Raw genomic sequence first — 18,435 nt, 5'->3', positions numbered from 1 at the left:
TATGACAAGTCCAGTCCTTCAAGCTCCATTGTCCAGAAGAGGAAAGAACTCTTCTGTCATGGGAGTAGGACAATGGAGAAACTGCCACCCACCCAAGATACTCTACTGCAGCACATCAGATGGGCAGTTTATCAGACTGGAATCTGGGCGACCAGCACACTCTCACAGCAAGGTATTCCTTCTCCAAGGGACTATGGATGGACCAAGGAATTAGGGTCTTGGGAACCAGTTTGGATGACACTTCCAGAAGTCCCCACAGCCTGCAGAGAACTTATCAAATGTTGCTGTAAGGGGGATTGTTCCACCTGCAAATGTGTCAAAGCAACTCTAGACTGCTCACCTCTTTGCAAATGCAACTGTAACGACTCGTAATTATCAATTACAGGGCCAATAAAGATCATATTGCTAATACTTTAACATGTATTGAAGCTTTAGTTATGTAAAAGTTCATAAACATAAATAAACATATCAAAATGTTAACTTTGGGATTCATTTAAATACTTTTTCTTGTGCAGGAACTTGAAAATCTCTGTGTTTTTAAGCATATTTCATTGATAATGTTATACTTCTAATATAACATGTTACAACATTTATTTCCAAGGGCTCCTAGGCCAAAATTACACTATAGACCCTAAGGAAACACCATGCAAAATTTGGTGCTTTTATCACCTCGGTAACGGTATTTTCACTACACCACCGGACTAAATGGTGTAGTTGGACCTTCTAGCTCCACCCACTACACCCAAATGACACCCAGAGAGGGGGAGCTGGACTTCACGCTCCACCCATGGCTCTCGAATCATGTCATCCAGTAGATGCCGCTGTGTGAACTTGGTCCTGATTCATGCTGTAAAAAGCAACGGCGTACCACAAAACTCGGAGCTGTCGTCATTTACGTGTAGCTTTTTCAGCGAAATCGCTGTTTAATTAATCTGAGTCCGTTCGTGTCGGAATATTTAAGTGTTTCGGGGAGAAACGAATCGTTCTGTGAAGACGTGGTTGAAGAACTCGAATATCCTGGAGTGTAACTTAGCATCCGCGGCTATCTGACATAACGCATCAAACCTGACAGACAGTAATATTTGTATTTTTTGTTTGAGCTAATATTACTGGCCCGACAGCTTTGATCTTTTGATTAGTTTATTTAACATTGACCATATCGCCCAAGGAAATCTATCTTTCAGATATATATTCGCGAAGGCTCCGGAGGCCGCGGAGCTGCGCTGCTAGCTTCTCTCTCACTTTGCTAAGGGGAAATTGAACCGTCATTTCATATCTTGGTATTTCTGTGGAACTCTAACTCTACAAACGAGAGCTGAACCCCTACACGGACCCATATCATTTAAGAATTTATCGGGTTTTTTTCTTATTGTCTGAGGGTTTTCCTCCTTCGTGTCCTCAGCTACCGACGTTTAGCTGCTTCCGGCGAGCTGGCGACGCCGCTCATCCCAGGATAAATTAAAGTAAGATATGTCTAGGCTATGTGGTGGGGAGCAGTATGCTGTATTTGTTTAGTCTGTTTCTTATCAATGATGTGGGACAGTTTATTTTGAATGCTTGAACATAAACTGTCCTGGGTTGAATTGAGGACAGGACTAAGGAGAGTAATAATGTAAACATCACTAAAGCGTGGATCTGCTCACACCTCAGCAGCTGCTACAGTCTTGTCTAGATTTTTATTTATTTATTTTGATGTAGAATTTGCCTTACTGTTCATAGTGTTTCAGCTTAAACTGATTCGGTGACACAAAGTTGTCACTTAAAAGCTGGTAATTTAAGTTCCTGCTGCTATTAGTTTGTGTGTGTGTGTGTGTGTGTGTTCGCTTTAGAGTTAGTGTTTTGAGGATTCCTCTTTTGAGATTTGGGCACATTCAAAATTCATAATTTTGAATTTGCTATATTCAGAGAAAGAGATGGATAAAGTACAATTTACATGGGACACTAAATAACAACCTGAAAAGTGTTTACTTTCTATTCCCATGGTTTTTACGTTTACCAAATATTAAAAAGTCATGACAATTTATATAAGTTAATGAATAAATATTAAAACAGATAGTTGTACTTTATATTTGCAGTCTATCCAAATTATTTTCAACTTCAAAGGTCATGGGGAAATCTCAATTGGTTGAAAGTTGTGAGAAGAACCATGAAAGAAAATAACTTTTAACTGATTTAAATTTTGAAACTAATGATATCTTATCTATTGAAGATATTATTAAAGAAAAATGTGAAATGTTATTTAATATTGATAGCACTTTACAATAAGGTTTCATTTTGTTAACATTAGTTAAAGCTGCAGTCCGTAACTTTTTTGGGTTAAAAATGATCCAAATTAAATTTTTGAGAAAATACATAACCAGCCAGTGTCAAAACTATCTGCTTGCCTTAGCTCGATTCAAAATGGAAAGGCATTAGATGTAGTCATGCAATGCTGATGTTGTTAACATGAACAAAGTATAATTTGCACGTTTTGACGTGATATGATAAGCGATCGTTAGATTTAATCAGCGCGATTTACTGCAATGCTTTTTTCCCCTTAGTTGGTCAGAACAAAAGTGGATGTTACTTACTTGTTCAGATGACATTTTCCGGTGAAAATTCTTATGTTGGTCATACTTCCAAAAAGTAAAATCTGTGATTTTTTTTTTTTTTAAAACTAACATTAACAAAGGTTTATAAATGCTACAAATTATACTGTGAATTGTTAGGTAATGCATTAACTAACGTTAACAAATGAGACCTTATTGTAACATAATACCTTAATAATATTTGTCTGTAATACATATCTATACGGTTTATGATTCGAGTTTATATTCTTTGTGATGAATGACTCCTGATCTTACAGCTCTCTGCCTCCTGCCCTCGAGGTGCGAGTCAGCCAGACTTCTTTTCCTGTGGCGGTACAGGACAGGGCTGTCAGTTATCAGTCAATGATGTCAGAAGAAGGAAAGCAGAGCGCCACACCTGCCCCTCCGTCCAATATGGACACAAAGTCTGAGTCCACAGCCTCGCCACCTACCGGCCAGGCGGTTTCATCGGTGTCTCCCCCAGTGTCCACCGTAACACAGCCTGCACCACCCGCAACTGAGGATGAGGAAGAGGAGAGCGAAGATGAATCTGAGATTCTGGAGGAAAGCCCCTGTGGACGCTGGCAGAAACGGAGAGAGGAGGTATATTCCAAGTCTTTCAATAGCTTTGTGTGTAGAATGGATCAAAATTTAAGTCGTTATTCACTGATAATATTCCCATCTGCTAAATGATGATAACCTTCATTTTAGGGTATTTTGTCTTAATATCATTTTAATTTGAGAGGATTTTATATAATTTCTTTGCAGAATCTTGGAAACCTGATGAGTTTTTACTTTTAAATTAAAAATCCCCTCCACCCCCACAGGTTAACCAGCGCAACGTCCCAGGGATCGACAATGCTTACCTTGCCATGGACACCGAGGAGGGTGTGGAGGTCGTGTGGAATGAGGTCATGTTTTCTGAGCGGAAGAACTTCAAACTACAAGAGGTAAAACTTGTGTAGTTGTCAAGTCTACTGATTTCTGTCTGAAATTTCAATGAGAAAATGTTCAGTAAAGAAAAGTGACACTAAGACATTTTCTAGATTTAATTTTTTTTAAGGAATGCTGTGCTTCTTTTTTTTTTTTTTTTATTCATCAAAGAATCCAGAAATAAAATTAATCATGGTTTCCACAAAAATATTAAGCAGCACATCTGTTTTTTAAACTGATAACAATAAGAAAAGCTTCTTGAGCAGCAAATCAGCATATTAGAATGATTTCTGAAAGATCATGTGACACTGAAGACTGGAGTAATGATGCTCAAAATTCAGCTTTGCCATCACATGAATAAAGGACATTTTTAAATATTAAAATGTATATTTTTAAGTGTAATATTTAACAATAATAGTGTTTTTACTGTATTTTCAATCAAATATGCAGACATTGTGAGCATGAGACTTCTTTCAAAAACATTTGATATGAATGAACTGATGGTTTGCTGTTAGTTACACAAAACACTTCATTTCAAACATCCAGCTGAACTTTCATTTAAACTTCTGAAGGAAGCATAATATGTCAGTGTGCCGGTTTGAAAGTTCGCTGTTAATTATTATCTCTGTTCTTGCCCACAGATTCAACTGTATTGCTTTCTGTGTTCTTGCTTGCTAACATGTCAAGCTGTGAATTAGCGATACCAATGATTATTGAACTGTTATGAGTGTTAGGACAGCTTGATTGCTTCACAGAATGAGTGTGCTTGCCTTCATTTCTGGATGTAAGCTCCTTACACAAAGTGGTCTGACCTATTTGCTGCCAAGCTTTTATTGAAAAATATTTAAGAAAAGCGTTCTCTGTGGTTATGTAACTCTTATTTCTTGAATGTTGGAATAATAAAAAGGTCTGCTGTTTTTAATATAACATACTTTACTCTTTCATTGCCTTTTGAGCACTTTTAATCAAACTCGATTCATTAATGCTTGGCATAGAGTCGTGGACAGCCATCTGTTTGGCCCATCCACATACTGTGTCTGCTTGGCAGACGCTCTTCGTGGAATTCAATAAGTAATTTTAGAGGTTGTGTTTTGACAGGCTTTGCCATCTACATTGCTGATTCCCATAAGCACATGTGACTAGTGCAGTGAGTCCAGCCATAAAAAGCAATGAAACTTTTTTCTCCCCCACCCTGATCTTTTACGTGATTTGTTATTGTATAATAAAGTAAGAGTTCAGTATTATATTATAGTATCCTCTTCCTCTAGAATTTAGGATGTTGTTGTGTTACATACAAGAAGGTTTCCTGGTAAATTAATCTACTTTTCTGTTTCTATTTCTCAGGAAAAAGTGAAAGCAGTGTTTGATAACCTCATCCAGCTGGAACATCTGAATATAGTGAAGTTTCACAAGTACTGGGCTGATGTGAAGGAGAACAGAGCCAGGGTAAGATATGTAACAACAGAAAAAAAATGATTTAAAAAAAAATATATATTTTTTTTAAATCATAAGATTTTTTTGTTTACCCCCTTCAGGTTATTTTCATCACAGAGTACATGTCTTCTGGGAGCCTGAAGCAGTTTCTAAAGAAGACAAAGAAGAATCATAAGACCATGAATGAAAAGGTATGATTGCTGCTATTTTTCTGTTCAGACAAATTGACAAAAGAGCTGTTGAGACTAGGGATGGGAACGACACGGGATTTGGGAAATCGACTGTCGAGGCCCATGTGTCGACTTTTTGTCGGATTGTCGGCCTTTTTTTTCTTTCTTTTTTTAAAGAGCAGCAGCAATGTGGAGGGTGGAAAATATTCTACATCAGGGTCCGAAATTAACACCCGCCAAGCGCCAAATGCGGGTAGATTTTCTGTTTGGCGAGTAAATCTCAAAAGGCTATCCGCCACACTGGCGGGTGAATGTTCATAACAAAATATGAAATTTTAAGCGCGCACGCACGAGCAGAGAGAGAGCGAGTCCCGGCCGCGCGCGCGCGCGCACTCACCATTCAGAGCGGTCAAGCTTCCCCGTACTTTTTGACAAGCGTCCTTGACAGGGCGGCCAGAGCTTCTTTGCAGCTCAAGTCGGCGGCGGTGTGTACGTACAGTTAACGTTCTTTCTGTTGACGGCGCTTAGGAAAAAGCTTCCGCCACTGGAAGAAGCTGTCGCCGCCCATTTGTGTCCTCCTGCGCACCCATCAAAGCCGTGCAGAACGTCTTCAGCGCTCGCGGATCGTGCATATTTCCGCTGCTGCTTCTGTTTACACACCATGGTCGTTCTTTTCTCGAGAAAAGGAGTTTTCTCATAGCGTTTGCAACGCAATACTCGTTCCCTTATCTCTCAGGGAACCGAGGTTAAAGTAACCGAGGAAATGTAATAAATTAAAAGCCAAAAAAAAAAAAAAAATGCAATTTGGAAATCCCACAAGCCCCGCCCCCTCGACATGTCGACACTCTATTTTTTTTGTCGAGTGGAGCATGTGTCGAATGTCGGTCGTTTTGTCGAGAAAAAGTCCCATCCCTAGTTGAGACATAATGTACTGCAGATTAAAATGTATCTTTTGTCTTCAATTTCCTGCTTGAATGTTAGTCATTGTTGACTTTGCCTACAGGTGTGACCCATAACAGATTTGTTTAAAACTTTTATTCTTGCTTTTTGGTGCGAGAATATTAAATACCAGGACAGTACTTAATCACCAAGGTCATCATAAAAACAAAATGCATTATTTTCTTCACTTTAACATGGAGTGGGTCATCATACCAGTTATCTTCATTTGTTTTACACTTTTAAGTGATTTTTACATTCATGTCTCTGTTTATTCTCTGTTTTTCCAGTAATAGGATTGGTGCATTTCTAGATATTAGTAATACTATTAGTCATGTTTAGGTTTCATTGAGTGAAGTATTAGTTGGGATTAATGAAATATTCTGACTTAGTATAATATCGGCTGTGGACTTGTTTTCCCGGATACCATTAACTTTCTGTGGGACTTTTTTAGGCATGGAAACGCTGGTGTACTCAGATATTATCTGCCTTAAGGTTTGTGTACCTCTCTCTTTTTTATTTCTCTCTATTCAAATACTGTTGTTTACCAATAATGTAGAGATATTTTTAAAGATGTTGGACAAAATTCCTCACTAGCACCTGAAATGTTGTCTGTGACTGTCATAGCTGAGCATTTCTTTTTGTTTTGGTGTTCCATTATATGTCTTGTGGAGAGCTCCTGTTACACTCACGTTTCTCACCATTCTTCCTTCAGCTATCTGCATTCATGTGAACCTCCCATTATCCACGGGAACCTGACCTGTGACACCATTTTCATACAGCACAATGGACTCATCAAAATCGGATCAGGTGGGCTCAAGCACAGTGTTAAGTGTGGCTTTTTAAATGTTATGGATTTTATTATTTTTGCTGATGTTTCTGTTTTTTTGGGGGGGGGGGTTTTGTAGTGGCCCCAGACACCATTAATAACCATGTAAAAACATGTCGGGAAGAGCAGAAGAGTTTGCACTTCTTTGCTCCAGAGTATGGAGGTAAAACTAGGTTTTAAACTGCATTCAAAACTCATTCTAGAGTCGTTTCAGTGCACTTGTTATGTAAAAATGACAGTACAATTTGTGCTCTTCCTTCATCCACTTCAGCTGTTGCCAGTGTCACTACAGCTGTGGACATCTATTCCTTTGGAATGTGCGCCTTAGAGGTGAGTGCTGTTTGTTTTGAGCTGCAGATTATTCATCAGTGTATCAGATTGACCAGGCCAGAGATTCAGGTTTTTCCCCCACTGTTGTAGATGGCTGTGCTGGAAATCCAAAGTAATGGAGAGTCCTCATATGTGTCACAAGAAGCCATTAATAGTGCCATCCAGTCTCTGGAAGACCCACTGCAGAGAGTGAGTATAGATTGAGTCTACCATTCAAAAAGTGTCAAACTAAAAAAGTTTTTTTATATATATTTTTTAAATGTCTCTCATCAAGGCTGCATTAATATGATCAAACTAGGGCTGCACGATTTGGGGAAAATGTCATATTGCGATAATTGAGGTCAATATTGCGATTGCGATATAATAAACAAATGGTTTCACGAGTCAACATGCTTGGTTCTCAAGGAAAATAAATGCACACACAGATTAGTGATAATCTGCCTAAAGAAAAAAGTTCTTTAGTCAAGAGCAGTGAGTGTTTTTCTCTGTTCCCTTTGTTCTTTGATTAACTTTAGCGACAGATATAATTAGTGGCTACTGTGTACTGTCCCTTTAAGACCAGCCGCTGCTGTCAGAGACGCGGATCTCACACGCGCCTCATTCTCTCACGAGTCACAACTCTTCACGTTCATCATAAGACTATTCTTATGTTATGAAGATATTCGACAAAAAGACATTTTGGCATAATTGTGTGTGTTATTGTTCGTTCAAGCTCGAAAGAGAACTGTATTCTGGCATGCTGTTTTGTGCGCACGCACGATATTAGCGCGAGTCTTTCTGTGTGTCACAGTCAGGACATTCACAGGCAGCGCGTTCATTTTTGTCTTATCGCGCATGAATGGTTTAAAAGCATTTGCATGAATAAGAGCGGGATCATGTAACGCCAGCCAAAGGATGCCAAAAATTAACAGATGCTGCGTTAATTGCGTTAACAGCGCTAATTTGTTTATTTAATATAAAATATTGTGAAATATTATTTCAATGTGAAATAGCCATTTATATATTTTAAGTTGCAATTAATTCCTGTGATGGCAAAGCTGAATTTCCAGCAGGCACAGTCTTCAGTGTCACATGATCCCTCAGAAATCATTCTAATATGCTGATTTGGTGCTCGAGAAATATTAATCAGTGTTGAAAACAGTTGTGCTGTTTAATAATTTTAATGGTAATTTTTTAATGATTCTTTGTTGAATAGAAAGTTCAAAAGAACAGCATTTATTTGAAATAAAAATCTTGTGTAACATTATAAATGTCTTTGACATTTTTGATCTATACAATGCATCCTTGCTGAATAAAATCATCAACCCCCCCCCCCCCCCAAAAAAAAAATCTTACTGACCCCAAATCTTTGAATATTAGTGTAAGTTGTACTGTTGTTTTCTGTTCTTTAGTTACAGTTGTGTAATTGGATAAATATTCCAGATGTGTGTGAAATCTGAGCATGCAAATCTCCAGTAGGCTTTTCAGATTGCAAGTAAAATAAATAATACATTCAGTCTGTTTGGATTGTTTCCTTCACTCTAGTATATGATGCTTTGCAAATCTGCATGTATCCGACTGAATTGAAAGAAATCTCGAACATGATGAGTTATTTTGATTTCGAGTATAGCTGACACATGATGAATTATACTTATAGTAGCACTAGAACACAATACATGACAACATGAAATGGTTGGAATTTCAAAAAAAACATTAAAATAACCCACACAAACTTTTTTTTAATAGTCAGATTTATTGGATAATTCTTTTTTCTTTTTTTTTATCACTGTAAGAATTAATGGGTAGTTTTTGGGAACCGTTAATTCCCCCCATTGGTGGGCGGAACCTTTTTTTTTTTACACAATACTAATAATGTAATCTTATACTAATCTTATATACTAATCATTGTGAAGTCTCATGTTTCTCTGTGTGTTTGTTTTAGGAGTTTATTCAGAAGTGTCTGGAGGTGGACCCCAGTAAGAGGCCCACAGCCAGAGAGCTGCTTTTCCATCAAGCTCTGTTTGAAGTGCCTCTTTTGAAACTACTGGCTGCACACTGTATCGTCAGTCACCAGCGTGAGTCATGAGCTAATCTCATTACCATTCAGACATTTCATCTCACCTTCATGAATAAGATTCGCTGATGCTAAACACATTGAAACCATTTGCTTTTGCCTACTAGACTTGATCGCAGAAAATGCTTTAGAGGAAATTACCAAGAACATGGACCCCAACCAGGTCATTATGGAAAGGAAAGAGGTCCAACTAAAGTGAGCCTCCTCCTTTGATTCATTGGTTTTACTTTGAAATAGCTTGTTTGGGATGAGGATAAACCTGAGGATCGAATAAGCTGTCATGCCACCTTAAACGGCTTCTGTAATCCTGTCTCTTTTCCCTTCAGACTCTCACAGTTTCCTGCCTTGGAGCTTGACAAGTTCCTTGAGGATGTGAGGTGAGAAAAATAGAATTTCCTATATTTTGGGGGGGAATAAGAAATTAGATGGGCCCAGATTCAAATGTCAAGAAAGAAGTAAAAAAACAAGCACAAACGTAATGATGTCCGCTGCTCTTGTGATGTAGGAATGGGATCTATCCACTGACTGCCTTTGGCATGCCCTGCCCACAGCAGCCTCAACAAGAGACTGTCAAGTCCCCCATCGTGCCACCCTCTGTCAAATCGCCTACGCCTGAGCCTGCAGAGCTGGAGACCAGGAAGGTGAGAAATGGACTGATTTAAGGAGATGGTGACCAAGTATCAATGATTAAGAATAAATATTTTTTTTTCACCTTCGCCCAGTCTCTCCGTGTGGCGTATTACTACTTTCCACTCAAACAAGTCTAGATGTGTGGTCAGTCAACAGGATTAGCAGTATTTTAGCATCGTATGTTAGTGTTAAAGATAATCTCTCTCTTTAAGGTCGTACAGATGCAGTGCAACATCGAGCCTGTGGAGGAGGGAGCGAAACATCATGTAAGCCCTTTTTCCATGTTCATTGCTGGAGTTATGCAAGTTAGATGTTTATTCTGTGTCCATAACTCCTCACTGCTCTTTTTCTAGCTGACCTTACTGCTAAAACTGGAAGATAAGCTCAACCGACACTTGAGTTGTGACTTGGCACCAAGTGAGTACTTTATCAGGCCCCAAACAAACTATACACAAGTATGTAAATGCTTGCAGCTACACGGCTGGATTTAACATGCAACATTGTGTTCTGAATGTGTCAGAATGCAGCACAAATATGTGATGCATTCTCAGCTGCAAGAGACATTAGCACAGTCGGTTTCGTCTTTCAAGTCAGCTTGCTCAGAATCAAGAAGCTTTGCTGAGTTGGCTAAGCTGTCAACATGTTTATAGCTAGCTACCTGAATTCACATGCGGTTCAATCCAACATTTATGTTTGGTACCGCCACAATTAGGAAATAATCAGTTAAGAAGAATTAAGTAATTAGGGGCCAAGCACTGAATTCGTTGGTGTTCTTATTAGGGGCCAAGCACTGAAAGTGCGTAGGCACCTCTTGAAATTGTTGACGTTCTTATTATTCTTCTTCTTCTTCCGTTTCTTCTTCTTCCGTATGGAAGTCTATGGCAGCCCATAGAACCGCTTGCGGGAAAGTTAAGAAATGTGGCACACTGATAGAGGACAATCTGAACAGTCACCATAGCAAATTTGTAGTCTCTAACTCAATCCTTCTAGCACAAACTGTCCAAAGTTTCACTCATGTTTATGCTAATAACTTTTGAACCGTAAGGGCTAGAAACAAAATGTTATGTAAATCGTTCCACCATTTAGAATTTTTTTAAAAACCTACTTTTTCAAACTTGTCCTAGATGGTTGCTCCGATTTTCACGAAAATTGAACCAGATCATCTTCAGACCATGCCGACAAGAAGTTATGGAATTCAAGTTAATTCGTCAAACCGTTCTTGAATACCGCGCAAACTAATTTTACGTAGCGCTTGCAAAAATAGACATAAGACTGTATCTCCGCAACGCTTTATCGTATTCAGACCAAAATTGGTACGTCATCACAAGCATGACTTGAGGCTACATGCTGCGTTTCGGCACAGCACCACCTACTGGTCCGGAGATATGAAAAATGGCTGTTTTTTGTTATAATTTCTAAACAGTTTGTCCAAAAATCATAAAAGTGGTCTCGTTAGGTTCAGGGCGTCATGCCGAGTCGACTGATATACAATTTTTCCATGTCGGCCATTTAGAATTTTGTACTAAAATGCTGTATTTTATGAACACATGAACGTATTGTTACAAAACTTGGTATGGGTCATCGGTATGATGCTCTGAAAGAGTCTGAGAAGTTTTGGACCAGCGGCACCTAGTGGTGAAAAAAGTATTTACATGCAACTTTGGATTTGGTTGACTTATGGCTCGTTTCCACTGAGCAGTACAGTACGGTACGGTACAGTACGGTACGGTTCGGGTCTGTTAACCATGATCTGGCTAGCGTTTCCACTGCCAACAGTACCCTTACTTGATAGGCGTGGTGTTTCGATCGACGTAATTTTCGCGCGAAGAAGAACATAGTAAACTACAATGGATGACATGCAGCAGATCTTGTTCTTGCTCCTCGACATGTTTGTCACAAGAAGACAAGCGCCGACATTAGGCTTTTCTCAATATTAAGTACGCAAAGTTTGTACTTGCCATGTGCGACTCCTACATGCACATGGTACAGCGCGTTCTTAAAAGCGTCACTCAGCTCGCTCTGCTACTCCGGTTATCTCTGTTACTCTGTATGTACAAATTTAAGCAACAATAAAACGAAATATGTTATAAAACACTACTCTGCCTCTTTTCGTTTTCATTTAAATAAATTAAACATTATAGGGACACAAATGTGGTTCATGCGCAACGCATATTGATTATTCACTGCACGTTATACGTTATTCTATTTATAACAAAACGATTTAAAACACAACCCTAACGTTACCTCTTTTCGTTTAAATAATAAAAAAAATTACACATTACAGGCAATATATGCATTTGTACAAATGTTGCAATAAACATCAGTGATAATCTTGTAATAAGAAAATGACAAGAAACCATATTTCTTTTTGTAAAATTTCAGTTTTATCAATAATAGCCAATATAAAAGTTTAAGTAAAAGGTACAAGAAGCTATACAATAAGAAATAAAGCAAACAATTCAGTCAAATGTCCAAATGCTGCGCTAGTCTAACATTACAACAGTAAAGTTAAATACAAATAGCCTATAATATGAAACTAAACTTAGCCCTCAGTCAAAACGATTGACAGGGAACGAATTATATATTCACGAGACCAAAGATCGCCCGTTAGGTCTGCACAAGATGAATTATATCTCATGTTTAACCACTACCGTCGGAGTCATCGGCGAACGTCAGAAGAACTAACGTTAACTTAGCCGAGGAAAGGCTCATCCAGCCGGGAAACATGAGCGCCGAGCGCCCGCTGATCGCATGGATCTCACAACCGGGGAAAAACAAATCATCTTTATAAATAAACCACAGATTAGAGCTTTAAACAACTACATTCTCGCCTGAAAAACTCTTAAAATTACATTTCGTGACACAGTAACAGTATATTATATTAAACTGTATATAAAAAAATGGCGCTTCTTATGTTGTCATTCCCCTCGTAGCACGCGCAAGTGACGATTCTCTGTCAACCAATCAACGTCCTGCAGTGAGTCTAGCTCCACCTTTTAGTACCGTTCCACTGTGCTAGGTACCCCAACGGAAGGGTACCCAAAAAGTGGTACGGTACGGTTCGGCTTTTTGGTACCATTCTCAACTTTTGGCAGTGGAAACGCAAATAAAAGGGTACCGACCCGTACCGTACCGTACCGTACCGCTCGGTGGAAACGCGCCATTATTTTCACAGGAGTCATCTCCTTACATTCCTGAATCCTTGCCGAGTCTAACGATGACAAACATTCTAGGTGCCAATATCTTTGAAACCATTAGACCGATCGAGATGAAACCACCGTAGGAAGTGTAAAAAAAGAAGTGGCATAGTAAGTGGCAAAAAATCCAAAGTCACCCATGGGTCATTTATTATGCTCTCATACATATAAATGTCTATAACTCCCAAACAAAATGAGATATTTTCACCAAATTTGACACACACATGTATGGGCTTACTCAAAAAATGGTGGGATTGTGCCTCTTGATGGCGTTATAATAGAACAAAACAAGGAAATTGCCATTAATTACAATATGATATCATGATATTAAATGCTACACTTTACGAATGCATTGGTGTCCCATTATGAAACTTGCTATGTTTCTTCAGCACCATGCCCTGAAAGTAATCAAAACGTTTCAGGACAGCGTTTCAAAAGTTATAATGAAATTTCCAAAAATGCTAATAAATGTTTAATAAATTAGCCAATTGCAATGAAACTGGTCTTAATAGATCTCTTGGGTCACGCCAAAAACATAGATACCAAGTTTGCCATGTTTGGCCGAACTTCCTGTCCGCCATCTTGATTTTCATTCAATAGCTACTTTTTCGAACTTTTAGACCGTGTGTCCAGTTTTCACCCAAATCGAATCGTATCATCTCCGGACCGTGCCAACTTAAAGATATGGATTTCGCGTCGATAGATGTTACTGTTTTTGTATACCTTAGCAACAAAGTTGAGGCATGATGCCAAAATGACTCTGAGGCTGTAACTCTGCAATTCCTTGACATATTGGCACCAAACTTTTTATGTGTCATTGTCACCTCACTCTGACCACACCACATCAATTTCGTAATTGCGCCACCTGTTGGTCGAAAGTGATAAACCATTAAATAATATTATTAGTGACTGTATATCATTATTTAGCCATTTTGCCTTAAATCATATTAAAATGTCTTTAGTTGCTCCTTGCTGCAGTTGGTCTGACACTCCCAGCCAAGTTGGCATGTCTTATCGTCGTCTTTGTGCTTGGCCCTGATAATTGCTGCTTGCAGCTATATTTTACACTGGAACTGTTTAGTTGCATTCAAATGTGTGTACTTGCATAGTGTGTTTCTGGTCTGATTTTTTTTTTCTAATTTGTGCATTATGAAATAATTGTCACAAAAACAAGAGTTCTGCAGATATGCAGAAGTGGATCAGATTGAATCAGAATTGTGACCAAAAAAAAGTATAAAAAAGTTAACTGTTATAATACAGCCTTTTTCTGTTGACTTATTGCTGAAACTCAAGAATGGTGTTCTCTGTGTGTGTTAGATGAGAATGTACAGGAGTTGGCTGTGGAACTGGTCCAGCTTGGCTTCATTAGTGAGGTAAGAACTTTCCCTCAAGATGTTATGTTACTCCCGTCCAGAAGTTTGGGCTCCCTAACTTGCATTATGAAGTAACATGATCAAAAGTGACAGTAAATACATTTGTTTGTAACAAAAGATTTCTGTTTCAAATAAATGCTGTTCTAAACTTTCTATTCATTAAAGAATCCTGAAAAAAGTTTCAAGGCTTCCACAAAAATATTTGTTTTTAACATTGATGATAATAATAAGAAATGTTTATTGAGCAGCAAATCAGCATATTAATATAATTTCTGATGGATCCGTGTGACACTGAAGACTGGAGTAATGATGCTAAAAATTCAGCTTTTCCATCACAGGAATAAACATTTAAATATATTCGAACAGTTATTCCAAGTTATTTTAAATTGTAATAAAATTGCACAATATTCATTTATATACATTCATTCATTTATATGTCTTTTTTCAAAAAATTTTTAAAAAATCTTAGACTCCAAACTTTTGAATGGTAGTGTACTTTAATATGTGCTGAATGACTCAGATGTCCTGACATCTGTATTTCGTTTAGATGAGTTCCTGTGTTGATCATTTTTAAGGCAGAATGTTAGCATTGTAATTTTTTCAAACTACTTATGTAATTCATTTCTTTGCCCAAGATGACGACGTTGCACTTTTTGTATGGGCACTTGTCAAAATCACGTCTCTTAGACTGAATCTGAATATAGTTGAGCCAATCTCGTCAGTCACAGGACAATGAAGTGTGAGAAATTATGTCAATCAAAAACACTTTCAAGCGATGTTTCTCAGTTTCAGTATTGGTATGGTTACTGTGTTTATTCAGTATTGTGAGATCACTCAATGTTATGGCCATCTTTAAAAAATTTGTCACCAGGTTCAAATTTACAAGGTGTTTTTTTCCCCCATAGCACTAGTGCCAACATTCAGAAATAAATGTTTCCAATCAATAATTCAGTTGCTTGAGGAAATGTTTTGATCAGCCGTGGCTGATTCCTGGAAGGGTGATATAGGAGAAAAGACCAACGCTGTGAGCTAATCAGAAAAACAGCACACAAAGTAGAGTCCATGGTTTAGCTGTAACCCAAAAAACAGACATGAAAAGCTTCTCTGTTAATACACAAATAAGAGCCAGACCTCTCCCAGAGAATACCACAATAGGGCTTGGCATTATAGCGCTAGTGGAAATTAGCATACGGCAGCTTAACCATCTGCACTACCATGGCTTTTTGTTAGGTAGTTCTATTAAAACTGTTTTCTGGTGTTCACAGCCAGTTTTCTTCATGAACTTTCCCTCTGCAGTCTCAGGGGTCGTTTACACAACAGTGTAAAAACTAAAAACGGAAAACTTTTTATGCGTTTTGGCCATTCATTTACACAACAGCGGCGTTTTGGGGGCCTGAAAACGCAAACTTTTGAAAACTGGGTTCAAATTACAAGTTTTTGAAAATGACACCGTTGTCGTCTCTGTGTAAACTACTAAACGCGAATTTGTGAAAACGGTGATGTCATGCGCAATTGAGCATGCGTATTATGTGTTCAGTCTATAGGTGCGTAGTGTTTCTTAACAAAGTGACATCGCCAACTACTGGCCTTGCAGCATAAAACAGCGTTTTTAGTTGTTTTCGGGGATCTGTGTGAATGGGGATCGTTTTAACAGCGTTGTAGTCTGTACGTAAAAAAACGTTTTCCGTTTTAGTACATCGTTGTCGTGTAAACGTACACTCAATGAGCAGTCATTGCTCTATCTTCACTATAAAGGAATTTTCTCAGTTCATCTCAATGATATTGTCATCTGCCACTTATGCAAGGGATGTTGCTGTACCATCTGTGGAACTCCAGCAGATTTTCTTCTTTCATCCGTCTCTGCCTTTAATACAATACCTGACACTGCACAATGGATAATTTAGCTTTTTATATCTACTTTTTGTTCTTTTATAGCAGGGATTCCCAGAGATATATGAGATTTCAGTTGTGCCTGCAACTTAATCAGTGTTTTTAGTTCCCTTAAGGCCTTGCGTCCACCAAAGCGTTTTTAGCCAGCTGAAAACGCCTAGCTGTGGGCGCTTGAGAGCGTTTTGCCAGCGTTGCGTTACCCAAAGTTGAACATTCTTCAACTCTCGGCGACTTGTAAAAAATGCCGAACGCTCAGCGCTTCAGTGCGAAAAAGACGCTAAGCACCTCGTTATGCTCATGGAGTTTTAAAAATGTGGCGCTTCCATTGAAAACAATTGAAAAAACACGCCAGCCGCGTGAAAAAAACGCTTTGGTGGACACACGGCCTAAGGATGGACTTTTTAAAAATACGTTTATTTTATTGTATTTTACTATTGCTTATCTGCTGTTCCCATTTTTGTTTAATTTTTACATTTTTTTGGTCCTTCTCTCTCAAGGGGGATCAGCCACGTCTCACTACCGTGCTGGAGGAGGCCTTCACTAAATTCTACAGCCGTAACGGCTCTCTCAATCCTGTGACGGTTTCCTCATAGCGGAGGGTCGAATCTGCCAGCTCCTCTCCATCATCCCTTACCTTCATGCACGGGACGGGACTCTAGCGCTTCATCACTCAGAGGATTGTATGCAAGCTTTGTGGGGAGGGATCAGAACGTCTCGAACTGAGCCTCGAAAAGAAAACGACCCCCGCGCTCTGTGCTTCACACCACTTTAGGTGTTGGGTGATGGTTCCCGTCTACATCTATTCTGTCAGTGTAGCAGTCTGCTTCTCTGTTTTAAAAGAAGAAAAAAATGACTCGGGTTATTATTTAAATCAGTATTACGAGCTGTATTTTGGAACATTTTTGCTTACAGTATGTGTGGGATCGGTTACTTCTGGTTTGCACTTTAGCAAATCCTTTTTGTTGTCTTTTTAGGCACATCACATGCATATTTCATGGTCTTTTATTCACCCTTTCAAACATCCATTTATTCTTTTTTATTGTAAGGGGAATGTGTTATTGTGTTATTTTGAAATTACCAAATAACACTGTCTTTATTGTTGTACCTTTTAAGGTACAACGATTAATTGTTAGGTACATCTATTAATTGTGGTTAACTTTGGTCTGCAATGCAAGATCTACGACGACTGTGAAAGGAAAGGGGTTCTCGATGCATTGAAAAAAGTAATCAGATTATTTATCTATATGCATATGGTCCATCTTGAAGCGCGTTTCACTTTCATCATTGTGGCGGCTGTTTTTTTCCCCCTTTATTACCTGTGAATGTATGCTGTAAGTTTTCATTTTAATGGTTTCTAAGCAAAGGGCACTTGATTTGACTTGTCTTTTCCCCCTGTATGTGACACAGTTATGAGTTTCATTATAAAGAAATTATCTACAGTGCACCAGACGTGTTCAAATGTGCCTTCAACAGAGACACAATCAATCCATGTTCAGAAGACCCATAGACTGACAAACATATTATATTATTCCTTATATCTTTTAGTGTTGTTTCTTTCTTAACTGGTCTGCATGCAAATATACTGTATTTTTTGGCATATTTGCAGTATATTAAAACTCTTGGGGTTTTGTTTGGCAGCATCATTTCAGTCCAAACAAGCAGTTTGCACTGATTCATTTTATGTTGATGGCAATAAGTTTCATATTCACCTCTATGGTACATCAACATCTGTCTGTTACAAGCAGCCCATTTGAGATTATGCATGAAATACAGTTTAACAACTGATTCTTCTTTCTTTTCAATTCTAAAATTGAATATTCAGATATTGGATAGTGGAGTGGAATGATGCCTGAAAAGCACACCACATCAATGCTGTTTTCGTTTTGTTAATGCAGACCGGCTATGACGGATGATTCGTTCTGTAGTTGTTTTGAAAGAAACAGGCTTTGTCTCACGCAAAACATTCAGAAACTCATAACTGCTTTTACTCTGTTAACCTCTATCTTTTCAAAGTTGCACCATTTCTTGATATAAAGATGAGATACGGGGTACTTCCATTCTTTGTCTGTCGTATTTTGTCTCATTTGGAAATA

General features: G+C 38.4%; 1 protein-coding gene across 1 annotated transcript; it reads left to right on the top strand.

Moving 5' to 3' along the window:
• The first annotated feature begins 806 nt into the window (after positions 1-806).
• nrbp1 (nuclear receptor binding protein 1) lies at positions 807-18,399 on the top strand. Its single transcript, XM_084090985.1, has 18 exons — positions 807-1,463; positions 2,846-3,170; positions 3,395-3,517; positions 4,845-4,946; positions 5,036-5,125; positions 6,495-6,535; positions 6,756-6,850; positions 6,949-7,032; positions 7,141-7,199; positions 7,290-7,388; positions 9,121-9,253; positions 9,360-9,447; positions 9,579-9,629; positions 9,758-9,893; positions 10,095-10,148; positions 10,236-10,299; positions 14,397-14,452; positions 16,840-18,399. Exons 2-18 carry the CDS (start codon positions 2,931-2,933, stop codon positions 16,933-16,935), a joined length of 1,611 nt encoding a protein of 536 aa, XP_083947111.1. The 5' UTR covers positions 807-1,463; positions 2,846-2,930; the 3' UTR covers positions 16,936-18,399.
• The last annotated feature ends 36 nt before the right edge of the window (positions 18,400-18,435 follow it).

The sequence above is a fragment of the Abramis brama genome (assembly GCF_963993115.1).
Source record: "Abramis brama genome assembly, chromosome: 18".
NCBI lineage: Eukaryota > Metazoa > Chordata > Actinopteri > Cypriniformes > Leuciscidae > Abramis > Abramis brama.
This window is presented reverse-complemented; position numbering and strand designations above follow the sequence as displayed.